At 51.9% G+C, this 27,261-nt stretch overlaps 2 protein-coding genes across 3 annotated transcripts in view; both read right to left on the bottom strand.

The window, feature by feature from the left end:
• Nucleotides 1-1,587: 1,587 nt before the first annotated feature.
• LOC128795194 (transforming growth factor beta activator LRRC32-like) lies at nt 1,588-4,418 on the bottom strand. Its single transcript, XM_053955766.1, has 2 exons — nt 4,141-4,418; nt 1,588-3,596 (listed from the first exon to the last, which is right to left on the bottom strand). The coding sequence occupies exons 1-2, from the start codon at nt 4,243-4,245 to the stop codon at nt 1,659-1,661; spliced, it is 2,043 nt and encodes a 680-aa protein (XP_053811741.1). The 5' UTR covers nt 4,246-4,418; the 3' UTR covers nt 1,588-1,658.
• Nucleotides 4,419-8,022: 3,604 nt separating this feature from the next.
• Nucleotides 8,023-27,261, bottom strand: part of EDA (ectodysplasin A) — a 61,656-nt gene continuing 42,417 nt past the window's right edge. Inside the window, exons 3-8 of one of the 2 annotated variants that reach the window (XM_053956149.1) lie at nt 17,232-17,261; nt 14,014-14,193; nt 13,186-13,220; nt 13,032-13,083; nt 10,652-10,782; nt 8,023-9,266 (exon numbers count right to left, since the gene is read on the bottom strand). In XM_053956149.1, coding sequence (XP_053812124.1) covers nt 9,015-9,266; nt 10,652-10,782; nt 13,032-13,083; nt 13,186-13,220; nt 14,014-14,193; nt 17,232-17,261 — 680 coding nt within the window. In that variant the 3' untranslated portion in view covers nt 8,023-9,014. The remainder of the gene's footprint in view (nt 9,267-10,651; nt 10,783-13,031; nt 13,084-13,185; nt 13,221-14,013; nt 14,194-17,231; nt 17,262-27,261) is intronic. The other variant, XM_053956150.1, reaches the window with a different exon arrangement.

Genomic DNA, 27,261 nt, shown 5'->3' with positions numbered 1-27,261 from the left:
CTGGGGAAGCAGGTCCCTGCCCCAGGGAGCTCAGGTGCCACCCAAGGACAGGGGACAGTGCTGGGGAGAAGCCCCAGCAGCTCCTGGGACACTCCGTGCCCAGAGCCCAGCTGGCCGTGGCTCCCCAGGGACAGCACTGGGGATGGAGCCGGGAAGCGCCGGGATGGGAGCGGACAAAGGTGGCTGTGGCACAGGGACTTTTGTGACCTGAGAGGGACACGGGAACAGGAGCTCCAAGGGGAAGGGGTGTGTGGGAGCAGGAGATCCAGCAAAAAGCAGCCCTGACAGGAGGCCGGGTTCCCTCCTGTCCCCAAGGTCCTGCAGGGTGGTGACACACAGTGACAGGCTCCCCTGCCACAGCCACTCGCTGTGACAGGGCACAGAGCTCTGCAGAGGGAAACTGAGGCAGGGGTGGAAATATGGGGGCCACCAAAGTCACCAGGGGTCCTGGAGCTGTATGACCAGCAAAGGACAGGAAGCTGAAGCCCTGACATATTTTACACCAAAAATGCCCTTTTTGCTTCCCAGTAAAACCATTATAAGCTTGAAAGAAAAAAAAAAAGGGAAGAAAATGAAGCAATTGGGATTTTAAGTAACTTCCAAGCCCTTTTGTTCCCACAGCTCCAACCCACCAGGTGTGTGGAGGTGACTGGGCCCAGCTGGGGACTTCCAAGGTGGAACCAAATGGATGTGAAATGTTAAAGGTTTCGCTGCAGCCTCAGTTTTGTGTTTCCTGGAGCTGGCCCAGCCCTTCAGGTGCTCCCACTCTGCCCTGGGAAGCTGGGCAGGTCACTCAAAGGAGAGATGGACACCACCACACAGTGACAGTCCCACTCAACACCTCCTCCTGCTGCCTTGCTGAGCTGGGGTCTGAGCCCCTGGATCATCCCCGGCTTTGGGGGTGCTCAGAGGGTGCCAAATCCATCCAGGACCATGACTTGGGCACCACTTACCTCGTGCTGGGACCAGCTGTCTCTGCCACCGTCACCTTGGGGGTCCTGGCACTGAGGGTGGGACATCTTGTGCCAGCCAGGGACAGCACAGACCCCCACTTCTCCCATTCCCACTGTGCCAGTGGGTGAGGACAGGGTGGAATTCCTCCCAGCATCCACAGCAAGGAAAGGCAGCAGAGAGGTGGGCAGGGTCCCACAGAAACCCCCTCCTCATCCCAGCACTGAGAGCCACCACCAAGCAGCATTCCCACTCCCTCCTGCTTTTTCCTGGATTAGGGAACGCCTCAGGAGCAGCAGCAGGGAGTTAGCAGAGCTATTAAACCTTCTTAAAGGGGCTGCTGGGCTAGCTGGGAAACAGCCAGGTGGCCACAATGGAGACAATTCCCAGCCAGCTGAGCGTGAGGTGGAGGAAAGGGGGTGCTCAATGCAGCCAGCCCAGGGCTTGGTTTCCTGTGCCAAGAGATGGGAATGTGTTATGGCACCCCAAATTCCACCTTTCATTTCTGGCAGGGATCAGAGAGGATTGGGGAATGTCCCTTCTGGGGAAGGGGAGGTGGCTCAGAGCCCAGCACCCACCACGCTCCTGTCACTGGGTTCACAAATCACGCAGGTACCAGCGAGACTTACACCACAATAATGTTATTAATATTAATATTAATATTATTAATAATAATTAGAGTTCTGACCGATGGCTGCAGGGCTGGGCTACACTTTGGTGATGCTGTCAGGTGGCCTCTCCTCGGCTGGCCCCTGTCCTTTGGGATGGGGCTGGGACACTCCCACCCTGTTGCTCTCCAGTCCCGCACATCCTGGAGCCTTCCGCCCTTTCCTCAGGAGGCAGAAAGCCCAGGCACCGAGGAGGGAAAGGCCCATCAGGGCCACGAGCAGAGCCAGGGAGGCGGCGCCCTCGGGCTGGGGACAGATCCACTGGGGAGCACCGGTGATCCTGGACGAGATATTCCGGCCGTGCTCCTGGAAGACGCAGCGGGCCTGGCGCAGGTCCGGCACGGCCACGCCGGCCGCACGCAGCGTGTCCAGCCAGCCCAGCGAGCAGCAGCTCCAGGGGTTCCCAGCCACGGACACGGCCCTCAGGCTGTGGGACCAGCTCCTGACCGTTCCCAAGGCCTGCAGGTTGTTATTCCGAAGGTCCAGGCTCTCCAGCGGGGAGCAGGAAAGCCCTGTGGGCAGCAGGCTCAGGTGGTTGCCCGACAGGTCCAGCACTCGGAGAGTGCCCAGGCAGGGCAGCGCTGCCTCGTCCATCTGGTTGTCCCTCAGAGAGAGCTCCTGCAGGGACAGCTCCAACCCTGCCAGCGCTCCCGTGGGCATGGACAAGTGCCTGTTTCCCGACAGGTCCAGGGAGAGCAGCGGGGTCCGGTTGAAGGCACGGGGCTGCAGCCTGGAGATGTTGTTCTTGGACAGGCTCAGGTGCTTCAAGCGAGGCACGTTGTAGAAGGGGGTGCAGGTGTCTCCGGGGGCTGATGTGTGAGAATCCCCTCCCAAATCCCTTCCCTGGTCACTGCCCTGGCTCTCACAAGGCTGGAGGCTGTTGGAGCCCAGATCCATGGATTCCAAGTGAGGCAGGGAATCGAAGAACCAGCATGGCAGCACACGGAGGGCGTTGCTGTGGAGGTCCAGCGAGCGCACGGACAGCTCTGTGCCGTTGGTGACAGACTCCCTGGCCACGTCCTGGAGACAGTTCCTTGCCAGGCTGAGGCTGTGTAGGGAGCCCAGACTGTGGAAGAAGGAAAATGGGAACAGCTCCAGGCGGTTATTGCTGAGATCCAGGTCAGCCACGTGTGTCAGAGCGGCCACGGGACGCACGGTCCTGTTGAACCTCTGCATCTCCTTGTAGGGCAGGACGAACTCCCTGGGATGGAGTGAGCCTGGGAGCAGGGAAGCAATGAGGTTGTTGGAGAGGTTTAAATGTGTGAGATCATGGGCTCTGGGGAGCTCTGGAAAATAGAGGAGTCTGTTATGGCTCAAGTCGAGCACTCGGAGCAGGTAGGGCTCCTCTCCCTCCTCCTCGGAGAAGAGCTCCAGGGCGTTGTGGCTGAGGTTTAAAACTTGCAGCTGCGTGAGGCTGAAGCCAGAGATGCAGTGGAGGGAATTCAAAGCCAAGTTCAGCACCTCCAGCTCTTCCAGAGGCTCAAAAGCTCCCTCCTGGATCTCCATGATGTAGTTGTTGCTGAGGTCGAGCTGGCGCAGCCGCGGTGAGTTCCGGAAGGTCCCTGCCAGCAGCTTGGTCATCGTGTTCCCGGAGAGATCCAGCACCCTCAGGCTGGTGAGGTTGCTGATGTACCAGCTGGCCATGTGGCTCTCCAGGTTATTCACAGACAGGTCCAGGACCTCTATATTCCTGAGCAGATGGAAAGCTTCCCCGTTAGCCAAGTAATTCCGGTCCAGGTGGTTCGATCCCAGGAGGAGCGAGCGCAGCCGAGGCAGCTCAGCCAGGGCGGTGGCTGACACGGATTCCAGCTGGTTGGAGCACACATCCAGGTACTCCAGCTGCCCAAATCCTGGCATGTTGCTGCCTGACAGGTTTTGGATGAAGTTGTTGGAGAGTTCAAGGTACTTAATTCCTTGGCCAAGCTCCTTGGGAAATTTCTGCAGGCCAACTCCTTTGCAAGACACCTTCGTGGGGCTCTGTGGAGAGACAGGAGAGCTGTGAGTGAGGGGGGGGCTACAAACCACAGCTCCAGGTAAGCCAGCTGCTGTCCAGGATGGGCATGAGAAGTGGGAACGAGCACTGCTCCCTCTTCCCAAGCCCAGCTGGTCCAGAGCATCCCTGTTTAGGCAGAGGAAGGGCACTGTGTAGGCTCCACCTTTCCTCTTGTTCCAGTTTCCTCTGGAGCTGGGAATCTGGATGGGGAGCAGCTGATTTCTTTCTGGGGAGACAGAAACCTGCTGTTCCTCATCCAGGCTACCAGCTGCCTCACTGGAATCCCTGCACTCCATCCTCTGAGCACCTCAGGTGTGGCAGGGACGTGGGAGCAGCTGGATGCCAGGGACCACCTCACAGGAGACCAGCTCCAAGGCAGGAAAACAGAGGAAAAGCTGGGAAAGTTAAAGAGATGGAGGCTGGAGGGAAGGCGAGAGCCGTAGGGAGGAGATCCAGGGCGATGCTGGCAGCCTCAGCCACGCTGCTGGAGCCATCCCAGCCCAGGTGCTCCTTGGAAAACAGCCTTACCTGCTGGCACAGCGGGGAGCTGGGCCTCGTCTCCGGGCTAGCCCGGGCCCTGAGGATGGACGGGAGCAGCCAGAGCAGGAACCATCCCCGAGCAGCCCAGAGCATGTTGGGCTGCGGGCACTGCCAGCCCCGTCCCGCTCCTGCGGCGTCGCTGGCAGGCTGGGCAGGAGCCAGGCTCTGTATAAATAGGCTTCAGGATGGGATGGGGGAAGGAGATAAGGCATGTGGGTGTTCGTAGCTACGGAAGTGGGAAAAGAAAGACATCAGCTCGCAGAGGGGGAAAAACGGCACAAAGCCACAGGGAAGGGAAAGAGAAACGGCAGGATGGGGAGGAGGGAGCTCAGGTGACTGGCTGGACCCGCTGTGACATCAAATGCCAGGAGGCAGAGGTGGCACATAGGAAAGCTGAGAGAGTTTGGGGGAGTTTCCCTGTGCCAGGGACAGGATGTGCCAGCTTCCGGGACACCAGGGGCAGCCGGCGAGGGCTCTGCAGCCATCCTGAGCCAGGGACAGCTCCTGGCTGTGGGATCACCTGACTGTCACACCCAGGCAGTGCCATTCCGTCCCCATCCCAGCACAGCCCAGCCGCGGGGACTCTGCCTCTCTCAGGGAACAACAGCTTCCCAGGGCTCACCGCCCCTTCCCAGCGGGATGTGCAGAGCTGGAATCCCTCTCCTCCTCCTCTCCCTCCCCAGGGCTCTGCGGCTCCTCGCTGTCACACCCCGTGCCCCGCCTGGGCTGCCGGGTCACCTCCTCGCCCAGGGCAGGAGCCAGAAGGGAACTGTCCCTGCGGCAGCTCCAGGTGGGATCTGTGCACCGGGAGCAGTGCCCCACCCACAGGGACATTGTTTTTGGGATGGTATCTCCGTGTCCTCGTGCCACCTAGTGCTGACACACTCCTTGGGGACACGCCCCTCATGCTTCACGGGGCACTCTCCAAAATGCACAGTTTGGGTTTTTTTTTGGCTCAATGTGGCTAATTCCACGTGAAGGAACAACTCAGGCTACTGAAAGGTTGTCCGAGGATGTGAAGTTTCAGCCACAGAGCTCATGCTGTAATCCTGGAGGTGTCTGGCCGGAAAAAAATAATATATAGACATAAAATACATAAATAAATACACATATATATATACACACACAGTTACACATCTGAGTTACCCCTCACCCTCTGATAGTCGGCGTGGTGGGGGACACTTTGTCACCTCAGGACGTGACTCAGCCTTGAGCTGGCCCGGTGTCCCCAGCATCCAGGTCAGGCAGGACAGCGGTGACAGGCCAGGGACGGCGTTTTGGGCTGATGCCCCGCGGTGCCGGGGCTGCGGCGGGGCTGGAGGCAGCAGCGAGCACACAGCACATCTGTGCAGATGTGAGCTCCTGCCAGGGAAACACCGACCTCGGGATGACCCCCGGGCCCTCCCAAAAGCAGAACCAGCACATCCGGCCCTGCCACGCCCTGGGAAGCCCGGCCTGTCCCCCTGCACCCCAGCTGCTGGACATGGGTCTGCACGGTGACACAGCCCCTGTCAGCAGCTGAAAAGTCCCTGATTTGGATCAGGGACTTCTGCAGAGAATCCCTGGGCATTTGCATCCCAAGGCTGTGAACTTCCTTCACGGGAGCACTGGGTGTGGATCAGACCCAGCGAACACAGAGAGGCTTTTCTTGGATTGTGACAAAGGCAGAGTGAACCACATGGCCTGAGCAGGGAGAGATCTGCTCTGAAACCAGCCACCCTGTGCTGCTCCTTGCCCTTCCTGACCTCCATGCTGGCTCCAGGGCTCCAGCAGGATCTGTTGGAGACATTCCCTGCTCCCCCTGAGGCTTTTGTGGGAGAAGTCTCCAAAGGATGTGAGGAACGAGCAGCAGGACTGAGGTGTGGAGGAAGCAGGGACAGAACCACCTGCCCAGGTCACATCTGTGCTGTGGGTGATGGGCTCCAGCCTGGGTGTTTGGGAGCAGAAGGATACCTGGTTATCCAAGTCAATCGCATCTGCCCTTCCTTCCCTGCATTCCCAGGGCGTTGGGAAGGTGACTCCTGAGCAGCTCTCATCCCAGCCAGGGGATGGTGCCTCTCCCAGCCCTGAAGGATGGAGCTGTCCCCTCGCAGAGCTCAGCCAACACTGCTGTGGCCACAGAGACCTTCCAAGGGAGCTCCTGGTGTGGCTGGGGAGGGACATCCCACCAAGAGCAGGAAAGAGCTGTATTTGCCAAGGCCACCTGCAGCCAGCTCCAATTCCACGTCTCCAACTCACACTTTGGTTAGTGTGAGCACCAGAAAAAGCCTGTTAACACATTCCATGAAGGAATTGCTCCCTTCTGCCCTCCTCCTGCATCCCAAGCACGCACCAGGAAGAACTTCCATGCAGGAATGGCTCTCTCCTGCTCTCCTCCAGCACGAGCACACACCACAGGGGACAGCAACACTGGTCTTTTACAGAGCAAAGGGATTCTCCCTCTGCCTCCCCCTGCCCACAGCCATGGAGCACATCCCAGATCCTGCCAGTGGGGGACAAGGAATGCAAACTCCATCCCCGGCTCTCCCAACCCCCTGTTATTTATGGCTGCCCCCAGCCTTGCTGCTCAGGCCAGTTCTAAAGCAACCCTGTTAACGATTTGCTTCATGTTCTCACTGTACACAGTTGTCCCGCTTCATTCTTGTCACAGGAACATGTCCCTCTTAATCCATCTGAAAGGAAAGAAAACCACAAAGCCCAGTGAAGAGCCCCCAAGGCTCTTGCCCGTCCCACATGTCGAGGCTGAAGGGAGGAGAAGCCACTAAAAAGCCAGAGCAGCCCATTTGTCATGCAGTTGTTTCCCGAAGTGCACGGCTCCTGTGAATAGCGAGGCCACGGCCAATGCTGCTGCCCCGAGGAATTTTTGTCTCCCAATAACTGCAACACTTGGCAAGGGACATCACTCGCTAGGGCTGGAGCCAGGAATGCCCCAGGCAGGGCAGAGCCTCCGTGGCCACAGCACAGCGCTGGGACACGTCCCTCCCACACCCTGCAGGTGACCATGAGCCACCTCTGCATGGAGCCAGCACCAAGATCCTGGAATCTGGCCTGGGAGGGATCTTACAGAACAAACAGTTCCACGCCCTGCCATGGACAGGGACATCTTCCACTAGCCCAGGTTCCTCCAAACCCCATCCAACCTGGCCTTGGACACTTCCAGGGATCCAGGGGCAGCCACAGCTTCTCTGGGCACCCCGTGCCAGGGCCTCAGCACCATCACGGGGAAGGATTCCTTCCCAATATCCCATCTAATCCTGCCCTCTGGCAGTGGGGAGCCATTTCCCCTTGTCCTGTCACTCCAGGCCCTTGTCCAAAGTCCCTCTCCAGCTCTCCAGGAGCCCCTTTAGGCACTGAGGTCCCCAAAACCTCCCCTGCTCCAGGCTGAAGATGTCACTTTGGGATTTGTCCCGTTTCTACACGGGCTGCAACTTCACTCCCCCCTTGAACGCACAAACAAGCTCTGGAAAGAAACACAGGGAAACAAAACCCCAACCAAGCTGAGCCAAGGGCTGAGACACAGAGCAATTTGTGCCTCTTATGGCTCAGAGCATCTTATGGCTTTAGGTCTCCCCAGCTGAGGGGAGGTAACGGGACAGGGTTGCTCAAGAAGCCAAAAGAAACAATAGTGTCCCAGCTCCTCTATTAGTCACCAGAAATCAAGTTATGACTAGACTCAGCAGGGCTCAGAGAAAAGAAAAAGTGGTGACTTCATGCTGGACCAGATTTTAAAATCTCATTTTTTTTCCTTTGCTAAAGTCTCCATCACCACTTATTTTAGGTAGAAGAGTGCCAAAAGCAAAAGGGTGGGGAGAGGAAGGCTAAAAACCACATCTGAAAGCAGGACAGTTGCTATTAAAACAGAAAAAAAAATCCTGTTTGAATATTTTATTCTTAAACATAACAAACTTCCTCCGAGTGTTGTCACAAGTACTTGTGGCTGCTCTACGTGGCTCGGTGAAGCCTGTAGAAATGTGTTCTGGTTTGCAAAATATTAATTAAAAAGAACAAAACAAACCCCCCCCCAAAAAAAAAAACAAAACAAAAAAAAAAAAAACAAAACCAAAATACCCTCAACCCAACTCAACTTGCTGTAACAGCAGCAGTACTTGAAGGCAGCCCCCGCTGGGGCAAGGTTACCTCTGGGGTAAGGGCAGGAGCTGAAAGGAGCAGAGGCCTGGACCCGGGAATCGGCGTTTTCTTTGGGATTTGGTGCTTTCTGGAATGTGGAGGCAGTTTCCTATCTGCTAAGCCTGCTCTAGTTATTCCTCTTCCTCTCGCACTTCCTGCTTTTGCTTCCAAGCTCTAGGTCGAGGCACTTTTCCTCCTCCTGAGGACGAATGTAAACACCACTGACCCTGTCTCACCCACCTCCCCTCGCCCCCCAGCCCTTCCAGCTCCCCCTGGGAAGGCAGGAAGCCAGAACCCCCTTCCTGGCTGTCGTTAGCGTGCACATGCAGGAGCCTGGCTGGGATTTTGGGACAGGAGTCCGTGTGCTCCCGCTCCCGCCTGGGATGCTCTTGCCAGTGCCAACATCCGAGCAGAGCCCCCAGCTCTCCCACCAAGCCTCGTGTGAAGGTCACAGAGCAGAGTATCAGTGCAGTAATACTTGAAATACTGAGACAAGGCACACCCAACAGCCTTTCCTCCTCACAACGCTCTCCCCACCAGCTTTTTGGTTTGATCCGAGTCTCCCCGCGAGTCACAGAGGACAAGTGTGCTTCCTGCATTCACATATAGGAATAAATAGCTCTGGATCAGTTTCCTTTATGGCCGGATTACAGAACCCCTGAAATACTGATACGCTTTATGAACAGCAGCACTGTGCAGTTCCATGGGCGTCCTTGGCCACGCCAAGTTCCTCTCTAGGATGCGGGTGCATCTCCCAGGCGGATGGCCCCAAAGAAAGTCGTGTGCTTGCTCATGTTGATGGAGATGTCAGCGTGGACCATCTTCACGGCGATCTTCTGCCTGGCCTTGAGCAGGCACACCCCGGCCGTGTAGCAGGTGTTGAAGTTGGTCTTGCCGGTCTCGATGCTCCGAGTGCATTGCAGAAAGGGCTTCTCGTCCACCACCACCTCGTAGCTGGCAAAATCTGTGAAGTTGATGTAGTAGACCTGATGTGAAGCAGGGAGAAGAAAGGTGTCAGGGAGGGGGTTGGGGTGTGGGGAGCAAGTGCAGCGTCCTGGGGGTGTGTGCAGCCCCTCCTGGCCCCAACACCTGCACTCACAGGTGACTTGTGCGAGGCAGGGAGAGCCCCAAACCAACCAGGAACCTCTTTGATTCCGCTTCAGACTGACCCAAGCATGCAAAAACCCCTGAATCCATGTGCCTAAGGCTGAGCTACCATCCTGCTCATTCCAGGGAAGTGACACACCTGCACAGAGCCATGCAGGACCCTCTGCGTGCTACAACAGCTTCTCACCCCACACACAGACACACACATTCCACTGAAGGCCTCTTGCACTTACCTGCCCAGTCCTGCTTCCTGGTGCCAGGAGCCTCTTTTAGTGGTGACATCAGAACTGCCCTAAGGTGGCCTGGGAGCTGTCTCCTGGGTAACTGGACTCGGTGCTTGCACAGGCATGAGCTATTATAGGGAAAAGGCTCTCCCAACCTCCACAGCTTGGAAGGAAATCACCTCGCAGTGCTTCTACTGATTGAACTCCCTGACTTCCAAGGCCCTGTGACTCTGCTTGTCCTCACCTACACCTCACCTCTCCCACACTCTGATTCCAAAGAGCTGCAGGAGGAAGACCTGTCCAAGGAGAAGTCAGTCTCAGGGAGCTGCTTCTTCCTGAGAAAGGAAATCCAGCCCTTTTGGAGGCAGGAGCTGCCCGAACACTGAATCCCTTTTGATTCCTTGATGGACCACAAACGATGAGGCTTCACTGGTCCAACACTGTGGCCCGCAATCAGCATCAAGCACTTGGGAAACAATTATACTTTGACCCGTGTGGAGTTATATTTTCTGTCCCCATCCAAACTGGAGACATGTCACCAATTCCATGGAAGAGCACCTGACATCCGTGGCCCACTTCATCCCAGAGCTGGGTCTGGGGAGGAGCTACATGGACCAGGGGGAGGCAAACGGAGTCACCTGGGCTGGAATCTGGCCAAACCACCTGAGCTGGGAGTCCTGTGCTTCCAGAGCGACACAGCTCCAAGATAACCACAAATGACCAGTGTTGGGGTCTTTTAAAGCACTGAGCTCAGCGTCCTGCCTGCAGGGAGGTTTGGAAGGCCCGGGACATGGATAAGTGGGGGGATAACCCCGGGATTGGTGGGTGCGGGGTGTGCTTTCAGTGACTAATCCCTGGCGGGCGGTGTCCTGGCGGTGACAGGGGTGTGACACTCCTCCCCACACCCCTCCTGAGCCGAAGCGGTTACAGCTCCACACAAGCTGCTGGCATTTGGCTGTTGTCTGGAGCCCTCTCGTGGTTCATGCAAGGCTTCCACCGGAACACAAGAATAGGAGGAGTTAGCCTAGGACCGTACTCACTTCTACCTGACTATAGATGAAGTATGTGCCGTCCACCAGTACCTCCAGCTCCCCACTGCGGGCATGCAGCTTAAACACCTTGGGGTTCAGAGTGATGCGAGACCAGTCATTGAGGACTCCACCTGAAAGATCTCAGTATGAGAAAACGGCGGTCACTCAGTACCCGTCAGGAGGAAAAGCGCAGGAGCAACACAAACACAGTCACAGCACCACAGGGAGCAGGGAATTTGGAGGGGGAACCCCAGGATTACACGCTGGGGAGTGGGAGCAGGGACTCTTCTCTAGCTCTGAGCACACACATCGGCTTGTGGGGTTGCATGTCCCTCCAACCCTCTGTGTTCTCCTCTGCTCATCCCATGGACCTGCCTCCTGCTGACCCTGCAGCTGAGCTTGTTTGATCCCTATTCCCTACTGTGTCCATGGCAATGGTCATCATGGAACCATCACGGAATGGTTTGGGTGGGAAGGGACCTTAAAACTCATCCCATTCCACCCCCTGCCACGGGCAGGGACACCTTCCACTATCCCAGGTTGCTCCAAGCCCTGTCCAAGCTGGCCTTGGACACTTCAGGGATCCAGGGGCAGCCACAGCTTCTCTGAGCACGCTGTGCCAGGGCCTCAGCACCTTCACAGGGAAGGATTTCTTCCCAATCTCCCATCTAAATCTACCTTCCTTCAGCTTAAAGCCATTCCTTCTTGTCCTGTCACTCCAGCCCCTTGTCCAAAATCCCTCTCCAGCTCTCTTGGGAGTCCCTTTGAGCACTGCAAGGGGCTCCCTGGAGCTTTCTCTTCTCCAGGCAAATGGAGGCCAGCTTTGGGTCACACAACTGATTTTAATTCTGGTGTTCCATGACTTCACCATTCCTGATTTTGTAATTGGGATAATTTTAACAAACCCTTTGCCTTTACAACTCCTAAGGTTTTTAAAATCCAGAATAACAACAAAGTAGGAAATTGCATCATATCTCACAACACAGTAACCCCTAACAGAGGTCACTCAACACAGGGATTTATGGATCCACCACTCAGTCCTTTGGGATTACTGGGATAACCTAGGGACAGCCTTTGCTATGAGCCCCAAACGGAGCCAATCTCTGTAGGTGCCTCAGTTTATCAAATCCCACTCTTTTCCTCCCAGTCTCCATCTGCCTCTCTTCTCCCTGCTGGATGGGCCTTTTACTTAAGAGTTGGACTCGATGATCCTTGTGGGTCCCTTCCAACTAAGAATATTCTGTGCATCAGTTGGAGCTCGCCAGGCTGGCAGCTGGACAGCATTCCTGGCTCCCAGCTCTGGATTGTTCCCGAGCAGCAGGGAAGGACACTCACAGGGCATTCCCACTCTTAGAGAGCAGCGTTCCCTCTGGAAACCCTCAGCAAACCCTCAGCATTCCCAGAAATGAAGGGATAATTGCTTTCTGAATGTAAGCAAAGAGCATCTTTTCCCGCACATTGTTCCTGGGAATGGGCGGTTGTTTCCTTTTAATTTTGGGGAGCTGCAAGCACAAATCCCTGTCCATGAGAAATTCCAGCTGCCACTGCTCACAGGGAAAGCTGCCTTCCCACAAAAGCAGTGGCCAGCCCTCCCCACCCCACATGTGAGGCAGGAACTTGTGGATGGGGATCCTGCAGCCCCCACCCTCAGAAGTCCCTCCCAGTCTGGGATTGGGGTAAGGATGGATGGATGTGGTCCCTGGGGAGCTGCACGTGGGGACTCAGGGAGGGGACAAGCCAGCTCCTCTCCAGCACAGCCAGAGCAGGGAGGCAGGAGGTGATGAATGAGCCCCAGCTGTTGGCAAGGAGAGCAGGAACTTGAGGAGAATTTGGATGGGGATCTGGGAAGGAGGAGGAGAGCCAGGAGCTGCCTGCGGATGGGAAGTGGCTCAGCAGGATCTGGGATTAAAGGCTGTTGGTGGGGACAGAGGTGCTCAGGGGATCCCAGGAAGGGATGGACACCTCTGTGTGCACTCACCACTGCCTTAAATTCCTGGGAAAACTGGAGGAAAATGGGCAAATGGGGAAGAGACAGGACAAGGATCACTGAGGGTTTAAAATAGAGTGGGGGGGCAAAAAGGCCTGGTCATGGAGGGGCTGGGGAGGCACAAGAAGTGCCTGGAGGTCAGGGAGAAGGGAGATTCAGTGGGACAGAATTACTGGGGTGTGCAGAGCAGGGATCATCTGGGAGATAAACAGGAGCTCAGGGGAAAATGGAGGTGGAGACTCCACACAAGACTCTTCTTGTGGGGTCTGGGCAGGGGTATTGGAGGGCAGGGATGGGCAGGGATCATCTTGGAGCTGTGTCATGGGATGGACTGGGATCCAGGAGCTCTGTGGGTGCAGGAGGGGCTCTTCCCAGTACCCACAATTATCAAGAGATCCTTACCATTCTTCACTTGGATTGCTGAGCCTTGGCCTTGGAGATGGACCACAGCTGGCTGCAAGGGAGAGCACAGGGATCGAGGATTAATGGGAAGCACTGCGCCAGTCCACAAAAATGCCCCCCAAAGCTGAGTTTTCCCACGGAAAGATCAACCCACCTGGATGTCTCTGGAGCTGGCCTTGTCTGTGGCACCTGCAAAAGGCAATTCCAAATCATTGAAGAGTAAGGTTGAGTGAAAAATCCCATAAATAAAACTTCTTTTATCCCAAAATAACCCTTAAACCCCCTTATAAATAACCTTTTTTTACTTCAAAATAACCCCGAAGCCCCATATAAATTGCTTTTCTTACTCCATAATAACCATTAAAACCTCTGCTTTAACAGGGGGAAGGATATGGAGTGCAGGTAATATTAAAATATATAAAACAGAAATATTAAATATTAAAAAATATTTAAAAGCACATAAGGAAGAAAAGGACTCATCCTATATTTCCCTAGTTTATTCCCAGCATTTCAGTCCAACCATCAAAATTCTTTGTTATTCAACAGGCTTCCACTAGAAGGAAAAATTGCACAACCCATTCCCTGATCCACAGTGGCAATAAAACCTCTTGGCTGCCAAGATGCCAAGTTTCCCTCTGCAGGTCATCCATTCCATCTCCCTTCCCTGGGAGCCAAATCCTAATTAAGGAGGAGGTGCCCGTGGCAGCACAGCATGGAGCTGAGGGGCTCCTGCTGCTCCTGGCCATTCATGAATCCCAGAAATTCAGCGTGGTTTGGGTCAGAAGGGACCTGAAAGCCCATCAAGTTCCAGCCCTCCATGGGCAGGGACACTTTCCATAGGTTGCTCCAAACCCTGTTCCACGTGGCCCAGGACACCCCAGTCCTGCTCCAGGCCTTGTGCCATCGAGTCCGGACACTCCGGTGATATCTCCGGCATTCCTGCCCATCCAGCTGGGAGCAGAGGGCACGGATGGATCCTTACCTGAGGGGCCCTGCACTCCGGGTGGTCCCTGAGGGCCCGGCGGGCCAGGGGGGCCGGGCGGTCCCATGACAGTTGTGCCTGGAATCCCGGGGATGCCGGGAATGCCGGGGGGACCCTGCGGCCCCGGAGGCCCTGGTGGCCCTTGGGGACCGTTGGGCCCTGGAGGACCAGCCTTTTTACCTGGAAAACACAAGGACAGGCATCACCTGGGGCTGCAGGAAATGGGAGGTTGGGGATGGATCACTCCTGGCTCAGGACAGCCGGGGTGGGTGTCCCACGGCTCCACACCACGAGGACAATGCTGCCAGCAGGGCAGGACCAGGTCACCACCCTGCAGGCTCCTTCCTGTTGGGAATTGCACTTAAACGAGGCACAGGGACTCTCTGGGGCCTCTCAAGGGATGGAGGCTCAGGGGGGCTCTTCCCACAGCTCCGGTCACTCCGCTCTCAGCATGGGGTCAGCCCTCAAGTCCCATGCCCTGGGGCTGGTCACATCCCTACGGACCTGGGATGATCTCTGGACGCAGTCAGGATGTTCCCACAGCACATTCCAATGTACCCAGCCACAGCTGGGCTGTTCTGGTCCACGTGAACCACTCTGCAGTTGCTCCATTTGCTGGGTTTCGATGGAAAACAGGGATCATCTTTCCTACCTGTTGCACAGGACTAGGACTGGGACATGATCCCCATGGCTTGGTCTCCTCCAGAGGGCAGTTCAGAGCTGAGCTCCAGCTCTTCCCCAGCTTTGCTGGAGGAGCCCCTGTGCTGCTTGTGCCTCAAAATAATTCAATATTTTGGGCTTTGGATTGAGGGAGGGCCTCGGGAAGGATTAACCCCATGCAGGGGATGGAAACACGGGGGAATTGTTACAAACACAGATCCCAGACTGGTTTGGCTTGGAAAGGACCTTAAAACCCACCCCTGCCATGGCAGGGACACCTTCCACTATCCCAGGTTGCTCCAAGGCCTGTCCAGGCTGGCATTGGACACTGTGAGGGATGGGGCAGCCACAATTTCCCTGGACAACCTGTCCCAGTATTTTACCAGCCTCGTGGTAAAAACCTTCTTCCCCACCATGATCCTCAAACACCTCACACGTCCCAAGGAAGAGAAATGACATAACCACATCAGGAATGACTCCTACATACAGAGAGTGGGATGAAACAAACTCTGCAGGGAAATCCTGGTCCCTGCTCTCCTGATTTTCCACATTCCTGACAAAAATTATGTTCTTTTGATGTAGTTTTTAAAAAGCCACTTTGGAACAGCTTTTCTGCCAAGGAACATAAACTGAGCAAAATCTCTTCAATTGCTGCCACAAGGTCCCCAGTAGGACAGAATTAAACTCATATTCATATGACAGCAGCAGTTGGGATATGAAATTATAGTTGTTGGAACAGTTTCTGAGTACATTTATGTACTTGTTTCTCTACTAATATCCATCCTTGTAATGGACAGAAGTGTGAGGAAAAACCCATCTGTTTTAGTACAGGACTGGGAATCTCTGGATAGCCACTAGCTAGGAGCAAGGACACAAGGACGTCAGGATGGGACAACTGTGGGCTTAATGTAAAAGTGCAGAAAATTAAGTTAAAGTAAACAGGGGTGAGTAAAGCCACACTCGTATCCTACAAAAAGGGGGAAAAGGCTTCAGGGGACAAATCTCCACAGCAGTATTTCTCTCCAAATCAGCAGCCATGACTTCCAAGCTGAGCTGGCCACAGTCCAGCCTTCCTCTAATCCAGTACTTCTCCTCAGGATAATGCTCTGCTTTGGAAATGATCACCTTGAACCACACCCATTTTCCCTAAACTACGCCGAACTCCTCTCACTGACATCCCTCCAATCCAGGCCATCCCAAGGGAGGATTGCAGACAGGGAGTTGGGAATGCTGCTGCTGTCACTCCAGGCTTCCTTTCCCAAGAGGGATGCACACCACAGCTGGTTTAACTCATCTGCCTCCAAAATCTGCTCTGCTACTCAGAAATCTGCTCTGCTACTCAGGGAGCTGCTGCTTGAGCAGTGACACAATCGCTCATCCCAGCCACACATTTCTGTGCCTTTCCCTTCTTCAAGGCATTCCAACCACTTCTCTGCATTAACAAACCTCACAAGACAAAAGATAGTCCATTTATTATCTGATAGCTCCCTTATCAGGTCTCCAAGGAGGGTCCCAGCACCCAAATCCCAGCCTGCCAAGTCTCCCATGTCCGTACCCACGGGCTCTGAAACTCAGAGCAGGCAGAAGCAGGGAGTTCTCCATAATCCTCACTCATCAAACAATGAACTGGAACTCCAAAAAGAATTAAATGTGACAATACCATAAAATTAAGCTACTTTATACAGCTGTATGCAATCCAGCTCCAGGAGATCCCCCTGCCCCTCTGGAATTGCTCCGGAGGCTGCAGCCATCACTTGTTATTTGTTGGGCTGATTAAACGCGGGTCGAGCTTTGTTAGGACAAACTTCTCCAACATAAAATTTCACGCTGCTTCTCGGAGTAAATAGAAATGAAGTTGCTAAGTGTGGCCTGTTCCCACCTCTCAGCTGTGGCTCTGGAGTTTGCATCCAAAGATTAAAGCCATTTGATGTGCTACTGCAGTAGTACAGACATGGAAAACACGACTGCTCGGATCCTTGGACTCGCTCAAAATCCTGGAAGTAAACGTGGGACCCTAAGTGTAGGACCCTAAGTGCTCCCAGCAGTCCTACAGAAACAAGGATGGCATCAGGAACCCCCCAAACAGGGTTGCCTGAATAACCCAAATCCCAACAGTCCACTGCAAACTGCCTGAGGAACATTACGAAATCCATAAAACCTTGAGGGCTGAGCAACACTCAGAAGGGGCTCATAAAATGATAATGTGGATGCTAACACAAGGAAAAACAGGATGCAAAGTGTGCTCATGCTGAGTTTGGTGGGTCTGAAGGAGAATCCAAGCTGCAAGTTGGCAGGATTGAGATGAAAGCCAAGGCTGGCAAACAGCAACAGCTCCTGGTATTCAGTACTGACGCGAGTCTTCAACTGGAGGATCTTCAGGGTTACTTCTGTACAACATAATTAACTTCTTTCAGTGTTTAAGGAAGTTTTAAGGGGTGCCTGTGGGTGTTATTCCAGCCTTTCCTGGAGAGGGAAGCTGTCATTGGTTTTTCCTTTTTGCTGGCTGAAGAGAATTCACAAAGCACAGAAAGGAAAATTCAGGCAAAACTCAAACTTACCCTTTTTCTTGTTCTTCACTGAACTTGGACCTACAAAGGGGAAAAAAAAGAAAGAAAATTAGTGAAATTCAGGGATCATTTCATCTGAGAAAATCCCCATTGCCAGTTTATTTTCCAAGTGGACAATGGATGTATTTGTGGCCCATGCAGCAGCACAGGAATGGTCTCAGCTGAGACCAGTAACCCAAATTTCAGAGCATCACAGAGTGGTTGGGGTTTGAAGGGACCTTTAAAGATCATCTGGTCCAACCCCCTGCTGACTCCTTGTGAGCCAAGTTGTTTAAAAATAAGAATAAAACACTAAAAAACCACAAAAGCAAAGAATTATTCTGAACTGGCTGTTTGAAACAAAGGGAACCCAAACCTCCTGAGTACGGAGAGAAAATATTTACAGTGAAGCTGAGAAATGACAGGACTTTGTGAGCAGAGGCTGAAGTGTGAAACATGTTCCACTGCTTCCCCAAGAATTCATCATGTATGGGAATTAACTGCAAAAATCCCAAAATACTCCCTTGCTATTCATCAGGGAAATCCCTCTAAAACCTGGGGTTTTGCACAGCAATGACTGAAATCACCTTTAACTGAGATAAAATTATAACCAATTGAAAGTAATGAGGTTGCTTTGAGTCTGAGGGGGTGGGGAAAGGTAAATTCCAAACAGAAGAGCCTTTTTCCCATGGACAGGTAGAGGAAAGACAGCAAAAGCACCAGAGAAATTACCCATCAACCTTACTGATGCCTTTCCAAGAGGAATATTGATTTTCCTACATTGTGCTGTTGGGTCATGGGAAAATGATGGTATTACATATAAAAGGCCTTATCTGTAAAAGACATTATCTATAAATGGGAGATAATATAATTTATATAATTTAAGGGAGAAATTCCTCCCTGTGAGGGTCTGGCACAGGTTGCTCAGAGAAGCTGTGGCTGCCCCAAACCCTGAAGAGTCCCAGGCCAGGCTGGACAGGGCTTGGAGCAACCTGGAATAGTGGAAGGTGTCCCTGCCCATGGGGATGAATAAGCTCTAAGGTCCTTCTATCAAAATGATAATTTCTTCTAATTCCCTATTTTTAATAATATTTTTATACTATTTTTTTATAATATTCACAGGTTGGACAACACATGGATTCCTAACGATGCCATCCCAGTATACCACTAGGAAGCCACACCACACTGCAAAACCTTTCAGGCTGGACAACCAGGCTCCTGATTCTGCACTTCTGAGCCCCACCAGTCCTCACTGTAGCCACCAGCCACTGAACAACATTAGAAGAGGAAAAAAAAAAAATCCCATTTAAAGATCCCAGCCCATCCCAACCCAGCGAGACGCGAGCGGCTGTGCCTCGGCAGCCCTCGGAGTCACGAGAGTTTATTTCATGTTCCATAGATCCCACCATTAGCACCAGAACCAGAGTGAAAGTACAAATAGCTGTGGCCAGCCAGACACATTTGGGCTGGCTGGATCCAATTAGCTTCAAAGATGACTGTGAGGAATGAGAACCACATGGGATGTCAATGTTCGCAGTCTATATTACAACACACGCATCTGTTCCAGGCACGACAGAGAGAGATGTTATGGATCTGCAAGTGGAGCTTTCGACAGACACAAAAATATTCCTGACACGAGGGGGAAAGAAAACCAGGATTATTAAGCTTGAGAGCTTCTGAGTCTCTCTGGGGTTTGCATCTGTTCGCCTCCCGAGAGCAGGGGGGGATCGTTTAATTGGAGCATGGAGCTGAAGCTTCTGATACAGCAGAATTCCCTTGGTTCTGCTCAAAACGTGAAGTTCATGAGCTACTGCTCCATTTAGGCCAAAATGGTAATAAGTTACTGACTCTAAGCTGAGGGCCACCAAAATTTCAGATCAATATTCCTCTCAGGTGCTGAGGTGCTGAGGCATAAGGCTTGAAAATTTTGCTTGATGGACGTTGTCCCAACATTGATGTGCAGAGGAGAAAAATGGTAATTAAAAAATCCTTTCTGCCATGGTTTTCAGAGGCCACGAACCAATATTTAAACATTAAACTTGTTAAAATACTTTAAAATACTTTTAAAAAGATTTGAACTTGTTAAATGCCGTGGTTGAACACACAGATAATATCATTATAATATAATGGATACCCCATCCCCTGGAAGTGTCCAAGGCTAGGTTGGATGGAGCTTGGAGCAACCTGGGATAGGGGAAGGTGCCCCTGTCCATGGCAGGGGAATGAGGTAAGTGTTAAGGTCCTTCCCACCCAAACCAGTCTGGGATTCCATGATATATCTGACCCACTGGTTACCTCTTAATTGATGGTTAAATACCTACAAGTTATGCAAACCATTTATTTACTATAGCTTCATGCAGGCCTTGATTCCAAGGATGGCCTAAGAGAAAACTTTGGTTTTTTCCACTCCAAGACGTGGATCACAGGTGTATCCATTGTTCCTTCACAGTCCAGGAGTATAAAAAAAACTAATTATAGGATATCCTCTGCTGCTCCAGAGTCTACAGACCTGCCACCTTCATGGAGAAGGAAACTCGTTTGACTTGAAGGACTTCTGACTGACCAACGTCTCCCACACCTTGGGAGACTTTGCCGTGCTGTAGTTGAGGATTTATTCCAATTCCAATGGGATCTGAGAGCAGCCCAACCTCTCAGCTGTTCCCTGACACCTCTTTTCCCTTCTTTACAATGTGCACCTTTATGAGTGCACCTTTCTGCTCCTCATGAATCCCTTCCCATATCCATCAGGAATGTCCCAGAGATCCAGGTGGTCCCAGCTGCCAGGATTGAAAGTGACAGCCACCCAAGCACAGTTATTCTTCCTGACTTCTGTCCTTCTTCCCACTAATCACACCTCTCCCTTTCCACATGCTGCCTGCTCTCCTTTGAGGTCAAACCAGGCCCAGACCTCGGGAAGTCCATCCCCTTCTGCTTTTCCCATCTTTCAACTGGAATTAAATATGTGTTTAAACTCTGACCCCTCCTTAAAGGAGTTGTCAGCTCTGTTCACCCCCTTGTTTAGGGGGAGGGAAGTTGGCCAGAACTGTTAATAGAGAAAAGGATTGGGAGAGGAGGACAGGCTGGATGGCTTTGAAGGATAATAAGCATGGAATGAGATTCAGTAATACAAAATATATAGTCCTATAAAATATATATACATGGGAAATAATAAAGTGTTCTGGTGGATGCTGGAGGACACCTGCACGTGCTCAGCTGCTGCTGCTCAGCCAGGCAAGGCAGAAACACAATCCCAAAATGGGAATAACTCTGGAAAACATGGGGAAATCCTGCTGCCACTTAGTGAAGGGTTGAGGAAATCCTGGGAACAGTGAAGTCAGTCCGGACCATCTGATACAGAAAGATGAAACGAGAGGAATTCCACAGAAAGGCTCCTGGAAAAGGCAAGAAGTGGGCAAGTGACCTCACCTTGGTGGCCACCAGCACTGGGAAAGGGGTGAGAGCACCACTGAGAAAAGAAGAAGACCTGGAGGGCTTCAAGAACAGTGCTGGCACATCCAAACTGCTCCCCAAGGCCATTGAGTTGGGAATGAGAAGGCTTCCAAGGAGAAGCACAGGTCTGGAGGGGATCTTCTGGCTCAGAGTGAGCCCTCCTGCATCAAAGGTCATGGCTGGAAAGTCTCTCAAAAGTCTGCCAGTCCCTTTGGAATGTTTCTTTCGGTAATATTTTTGCCTAACCACCAAAGCCATTGCTACTGAAGCTGCTGCTGGAAACATTGCAGCTACCTGATCTACTCCCACCACCAATATTCCCTTCCCTGGATCTCCTGTAGGAAAAGCCCCTGACTCTGCTGCAGTAACTCAGACCAGCTGAATTCCTCATCACAGGACAGGATTGCCCCAGGGAGCAGGAATGCTGCACGCTGGGCTCTGGACACCCTGGCTGTGAGCAGCACTCCAGAGCTGGACCCCTCCAAAAGCTGATTTTCCACAACTGCTGGGAAAATAAAACGGGAGGACATCAGAAAAGGAGGGAATGTCAGGCTTGCAGGAAGGGTAAACCTAGAGGGAAAGGCACAAGCAGGAAAGACATCACTATATGATGACAAAAGACCTCAACCCAAACAGAGCCACCACAAATGGAAGGCTACAAACCATTCCAAGCCACCCCAAACAATTCCCAGCCCCTTCTAGCAGAAGCACTTTGGGTTCAGATGCAAACATCTCACTTGAAGTTGAGGGAAACACTTGGAAGAGATGAATTTTTGTTGTGCAAAGCCCCAGCTGCGGCCCAGCCAGCAGCAGAAGACATCTCCCCATGCTTCAGGGAGCAGGTTCCAGCCCCAGCTCCTGCAGCCGTACCATCTGCTGGATCAATTCCAAGGCCTTCAGAAAAATCCCAGATGGTGATGCAACTCAAGGATATTACATGTGACATGTTTGCTCTCAGCAAGATTAATAGAGTTGACTTTGCACCCCCTCCAATCTCTCTTTCTGCACGCTACACACTGCTATGATTTACTATAAATACAGAAATATCCCAAACTTCTTTAGGACATCTGCTGATATAAATAGGATATTAAAAAAACCCCTGCATTCCCTTATTAGCTGTGTGTGTGGATTAACAAGAAATAGTTTAAATTCCTGCCAAACAGTTCCAACTGGTTTTATGGACAGGAACAGATCTTTGTAATTATGCTGATTTTATATCAAACCTATAAAAGGTTGACCATTATAGGAATCAGCCAAACAAAGGATATACCTAAGGAGGTGCTGAACATGCTGGAATTCCCAACTGCCAAGAGCAGAAGAAAACCATGGAATGCCAAAACCATGTTTTAGCAGCATGATTTGATTCAGGACATGACACCAAGTGATGTCTTTAAGGTGTTCATCCAGTTTGGCAGCAGCCACCAGTTTTGGGTATCCATCCATCCATCCATCCATCCATCCATCCATCCATCCATCCATCCATCCATCCATCCATCCGACATTGTGCCAACCTTTTTTCAGCATTCATTTGGAATTATTGACCTTCTCCTATTTCCTAGCACTATTACTATGAGTAATAGTAATGGAGTTACTATGGAACATCCTTAATCTTCTTCCCTAAGTGTGACACTGGTCTGGGGACATGTAAGACCAGGTAATTCATCTGAGGCACCTCTGTGTTTCCATCTCCCCTCCACCCTGGGAGATGAGAGGATGGAGGTACTGAGGAATTATCCTCATCCCAGGTTACAGATTAGAGACAAAATCATGGTGATTAATGAGATGTCGGCGTGATTCAGAAATACTACACCACTTCTCACTCTTCCACAAAATAAACATTAAATCATTAAGTCACAGAATCATGGAATGGTTTGGGCTGGAAGGACCTAATACTCATCCTGGAATGGGCAGGGGCAGGGACACTTCCCACTAGCCCAGGTTGTTCCAAGCCCTGTCCCGCCTGGCCTTGGACACTTCTCAGGATGGGGCAGCCACAGCTTCGCTGAGAAATCCATTCCAGCCCCTCACCAACCACACAGGGAAGAATCCCTTCCATATATCCAAAAACTGCCCCTCGTTCAGTTTGCACCCTTTGCTCATTGTCCTGTCATTACCATTCCTGATGACGAGTTCCCCTCTGGCTTCCTTGTAGGTCCTTTCAAACACGGGAAGTGGTGGAGTCCCAATCCCTGCAGGTGTCCAAGGAAGGCCTGGATGTGGCACTCAGTGCCCTGGGTTGGTGACAAGGTGGGGGTCAGTCACAGCTTGGACTGGATGATCTTGGAGGGCTTTTCCAACCTCAAGGACTCTGGGTTAAGTCCTACCCATCAACCAACCCCTCTATCCCTACTTGACCAATACCAAAGGTGGAAAAGAGCGGCTTGGGCGTTCCTTGAGATTCCAGGTGATGGTGAACCTCCTGCCATCCGGGATGTCAGCTTTCCCAATGAATAAGAAACCTCCAGAGCAGCTGCCTTTCCAGCAGTGACATTCACTTCATTCTCATGGGCAGAAGAAATGTAAAGCTTTTCAAATATTTTTAAGTGTGGGGTTATTAATGCCAGATTCCAGTGGACTGGGGAAAGCTCCCAACACATGCCTAATCTAGAACATGTGGTTTCGGGGGAGGTTTGGAACCAATATGTTTTCAACATTTTCAGGAAATTTGGTCTATCCAGATGAAAGCTTCTTGGACCCTACTGAACTATCAGTCAGTGATACAAACACTGAAACAAGAGGAATATTTTCCCTTTTCCCTGAAAAAGAAAGGGCTTCTTTACAAACTCCAAAGAAAGCAATGGGTCTGCTGAAGAGCAGCTTTGGGATTATTACTGCAGAACATTTAGAGAATATGATAAATAATAAATCTAGGAAAACATCCCAGAAGTAAATCACATCCTGTGCTACTCCAGAATTCTGGCACATCTTCCCAGGGTGGCTTTTTGATGAGGAAGGGGGATCCTCTGCTGAGAGTGGAGGAAAAGTGCTGCCCTCAGTAACAGGAACCCAAGCCAGGGGTGTGAACAAAAACTAACTTCAACAAATCTGAGTACAGAGAATATGTTTGGTAAGAGAATGGGGAGGGAATTCATGACACAAAGTAGGGAAAGGATGAAACAGCACTGTGGGATGTGTGAGTTCACAGGGCAGAGCCCGGGCATCCCAGCATTTCTCATCCACCGCTTTTCCTTCTCTCCCTGCTTTTGTTTCAACCTTGTTTTAAAACTCCTTAAAATGCACGTGTGAACACAGCCACCCTTAATAGTCTTTGCCTGGTTGCACCTTAAATCAAGATGCCCTACAACAGCACCCCACAAGCCAGCGCTCCCTCCCCATCCTTCACCCAGTGGGATCTTGGTCCCATGCCATTCCCAGAGTCACCAGAGGGACATCCCAGCCTGCTCCACCTGCACAACACAAGCCCTAAATTTCAGGATTCTTTCCTTTGTGTTGCCCTGTCCCATTGTGGAGTGGGAGGCTGCTGAGTCCCCAGAAATGGCTTGGGGACAGTGACACTCGTGACCCCCCAGCCCTGTGCAGGACTGCCCCAGCACAAAGCCGGTCTCCACCAGCTTGGGAGATCAAGGACAGTTTGCAGCTCATTTTGGATTCTTCTGAGGCACTCCCTTGGCTCCATCCAATTTTTGAGGCAATTCTTCATCTCTTTGATGGACTTCTCATGTGCCTCCAGGGGAAGTGTCCTGCACTGAGGTCACTCCGGGGGCTGCTTGGCCACAGGGTGTGAGAAGAGCTCGTGCCCTGGCACCAAGGGCTGGGAATCATCCCTCATGTGGTGGCTTAGGGATGAGAGTGGCCTTTGCTGCCTCCCTGCTCCTCTCCTCACATTCCACCAAAGGACAAACCTCCATCCATGTGTCATCCAGATGAGCAGATGCTGCTCCAGGAGCTCCATGGATCAGTAGCCTGCTCCCTCCCCATTCCTCTGATCCCAAACACCAGCCCCCCATTCAAGCTCATCGGGCTGAAAACAAACGGAGGGAAGTCACAGCTCATCCCTGGAATCCCTGGAGAGACACGAGATGCCAGAGAGCCACAATCTCTCTTCTCAAACAGCTTCAGACCACGTAAGATCTCATCAGGAACAGGGCTTTTTTTGCTGTTGAGAAAGTTTTTTTTCTCCTGCCAGTACTCAGAGATTTTTGCTCAGCTTGACAAAACCCAGGACTCCTTTGGGAATCATTGGGTGAAGCTCCTAAGGACAGTTAAACTCAAATTTACAGATAATGCCAAAAGTGGCAGTAGGTTGTTTAACCTGATCTTTAATCATATTCAAGGTAAAAAAAAAAATCCGATTACTGCAGATGATCAGAACCAAAGTGTGAACAGGAGACAGACCTAAGGGACAACCACTCATCAACCTGATTTTTGCTCCAGGTAAAGGTGCTGGGGGGAGCAACCCCCCAGCTGGAAAGGATAAAAGGAGCAGGATGAATTAGTTGTCCTCATGCATTCCACAGGTTTTTCCACCTTCAGAAGGATGATGGGACTCAAAGGACACCAGGTGCTGTCTGAAGGGGGGTGCTGGAACAGATAGAGCCCCATTAGCCCTGTGTATCTCCTTCCTAAGTGCTTTTCGGCATGAGGAAAATACCAAAAAGCTGCAGGAATGTAGGAGAACCAGGATGGAACAGCACCTGTCCTTTAGAGTCTGCCACCTCTGCTGTTGTCACAGTGCTGGTCCCATTTAGGAGGAGGGGCTGGATCCAGTCACCTCCTGGGGTTCTCCCCACCCTACAACCTCAACTCTGCTCTCCAAGAGCCAGAGCTCTGCTGAAAATCCCTCCTCACTTCCTTGAGCAAGGCAGATGTGTCCCTGCTCACTGCAACGGGAATTTCCAAGGCTTTACAGGACACAAGGAACAACCAAGGTGATTTTACCTCCTCCATCCCACCCAGATCCACAGGATCAATGGCACGGCACTGGGACAGGCTGCTGGTACCAGAAGGCTCTAAAAACCAGCTCCAGTCTCTGAGTAGGTGCAAGAACACCACAGCACAAATGTGGTCACGAGCAAAGACAAAATCCTGCTCCCAATTAACTCCAGAGCCACTGTTGCTGGCAAAATCCTCTTGCACTGCCTCCTCAGAAACACAAAAAGCCAATCAAACAGGAATCTCCACCCTCCTCAGCTCTGCTCCCACATCACCAGTCCCAGCCAAGTTCCTGGGGTTCACACCAGAACCTGTGGCCATCATATTTCATTTTCCACCCTCTGGCTGGCTCTGGAAGGAGGATGTGATGTGCCTTTTGTTTCCCTTCAGGCATTTCAGTTGGATTCCAAGCGCAGATCTGACAAAGAACATTCCCAGTTCTAATTCGAGGATCCCAAGGCTTTTTTTGGCTGCTGGCTGGAGTCACCAGGCTGATTTTCTATCCACCACTGCACCCTCTTGCTTCCTTTATCAATCCCACATATTTAAATCCAACAATTTGAAGCGTAGCGTTACAGCTGTGTTTTTATTTTGTTTGTTTTATTCGGTTGTTGCCTAACACAAAACACTCTGACATTTTCAGTCACATCCCACTAAGATAAACAACGAACATATGTCATGAATTCCAGCAGAAATGATTCCCAAGTGGGGCAGCAGCAAGGTTTGAAGTGGGAGTACGAGAGGCTCTCCCGAATTGTTTGCTGGATGTTTGAAATGAGCTCTTGCCGTGGTTATCCATAAGGATTCGAGGGCAGGTGGGAGGAAACCTCTCTGACAGTCTCATCCCCGCAGAACTTGACGTGTTTTTCCTCCTCCCATCCATAATTGGATGGAAAAGCTCCATGGCATTGAGCAGCTGCCTGAGAGCTGGTGGATAAATTACGTGGGAAAACGTGGGGCCTATATCCAAGGATCTGCCCATATGCATCCACATGTACTCACAGCTGGATGAATCTACAAACAGGGAAAAAGGAGGGGGAAAAAGGGGAAGAAGGGGAAAAAAGAAGGAAACCCAAGAGAGACCCCATTGCTCTTGTCAGGATTGGATGAATTTGATAAGGGAGAAAAAGAAGGGAAAAAAGCAGGGAAAAGGAAACCCAGGAGAGATTCTACCACTCTTGGGAAGCTCAAGTGAAGTCCCTGAAGCAGCTGGGAAACAGGGAATGCTGCCTGGCTCAGCCAACCCTTGCATTTATCCACTGAAAGCAATTAAGGCACTTCCCCAAATCCTGCTGGAATTAGTGGGATCAGATAGGACTCCAACAATGTCTCCATACATCACGGCCAACAAAGCCCTCATGAAAACATTCAACCCCAGACTCATTCACAGCTTTTTCCCCAAGGAATTCCTCACTGGAGCTCTGCAGCTCTGGGCTGGTGCAGCTCTGTGACAGCTGAGAGGGTTCCAGTGAGTGCCCAGAGAGGGCACAGTGAGGACAATCACAACTGCCACCACCAGAGCAGCAGCTCCAGGTTTGGCTGGTCACAGAATCCCAGAATAGTCGGAAGGAACCTCTGGAGATCATCCAGTCCTAGGTCGGGTCACCCTTTGGAGTAGGTGACACAGGAACGTGTCCATGTGGGTTTGGGATGTCTCCAGAGAGGAAGACTCCACATCCTCCCTGGGAAGGTGTTCCAG

This window comes from Vidua chalybeata, chromosome 14 (assembly GCF_026979565.1).
Source record: "Vidua chalybeata isolate OUT-0048 chromosome 14, bVidCha1 merged haplotype, whole genome shotgun sequence".
NCBI classification, from domain to species: domain Eukaryota; kingdom Metazoa; phylum Chordata; class Aves; order Passeriformes; family Viduidae; genus Vidua; species Vidua chalybeata.
Note: the sequence above shows the minus strand (reverse complement) of the source record. Positions and strands in the feature narration are given on the sequence as shown.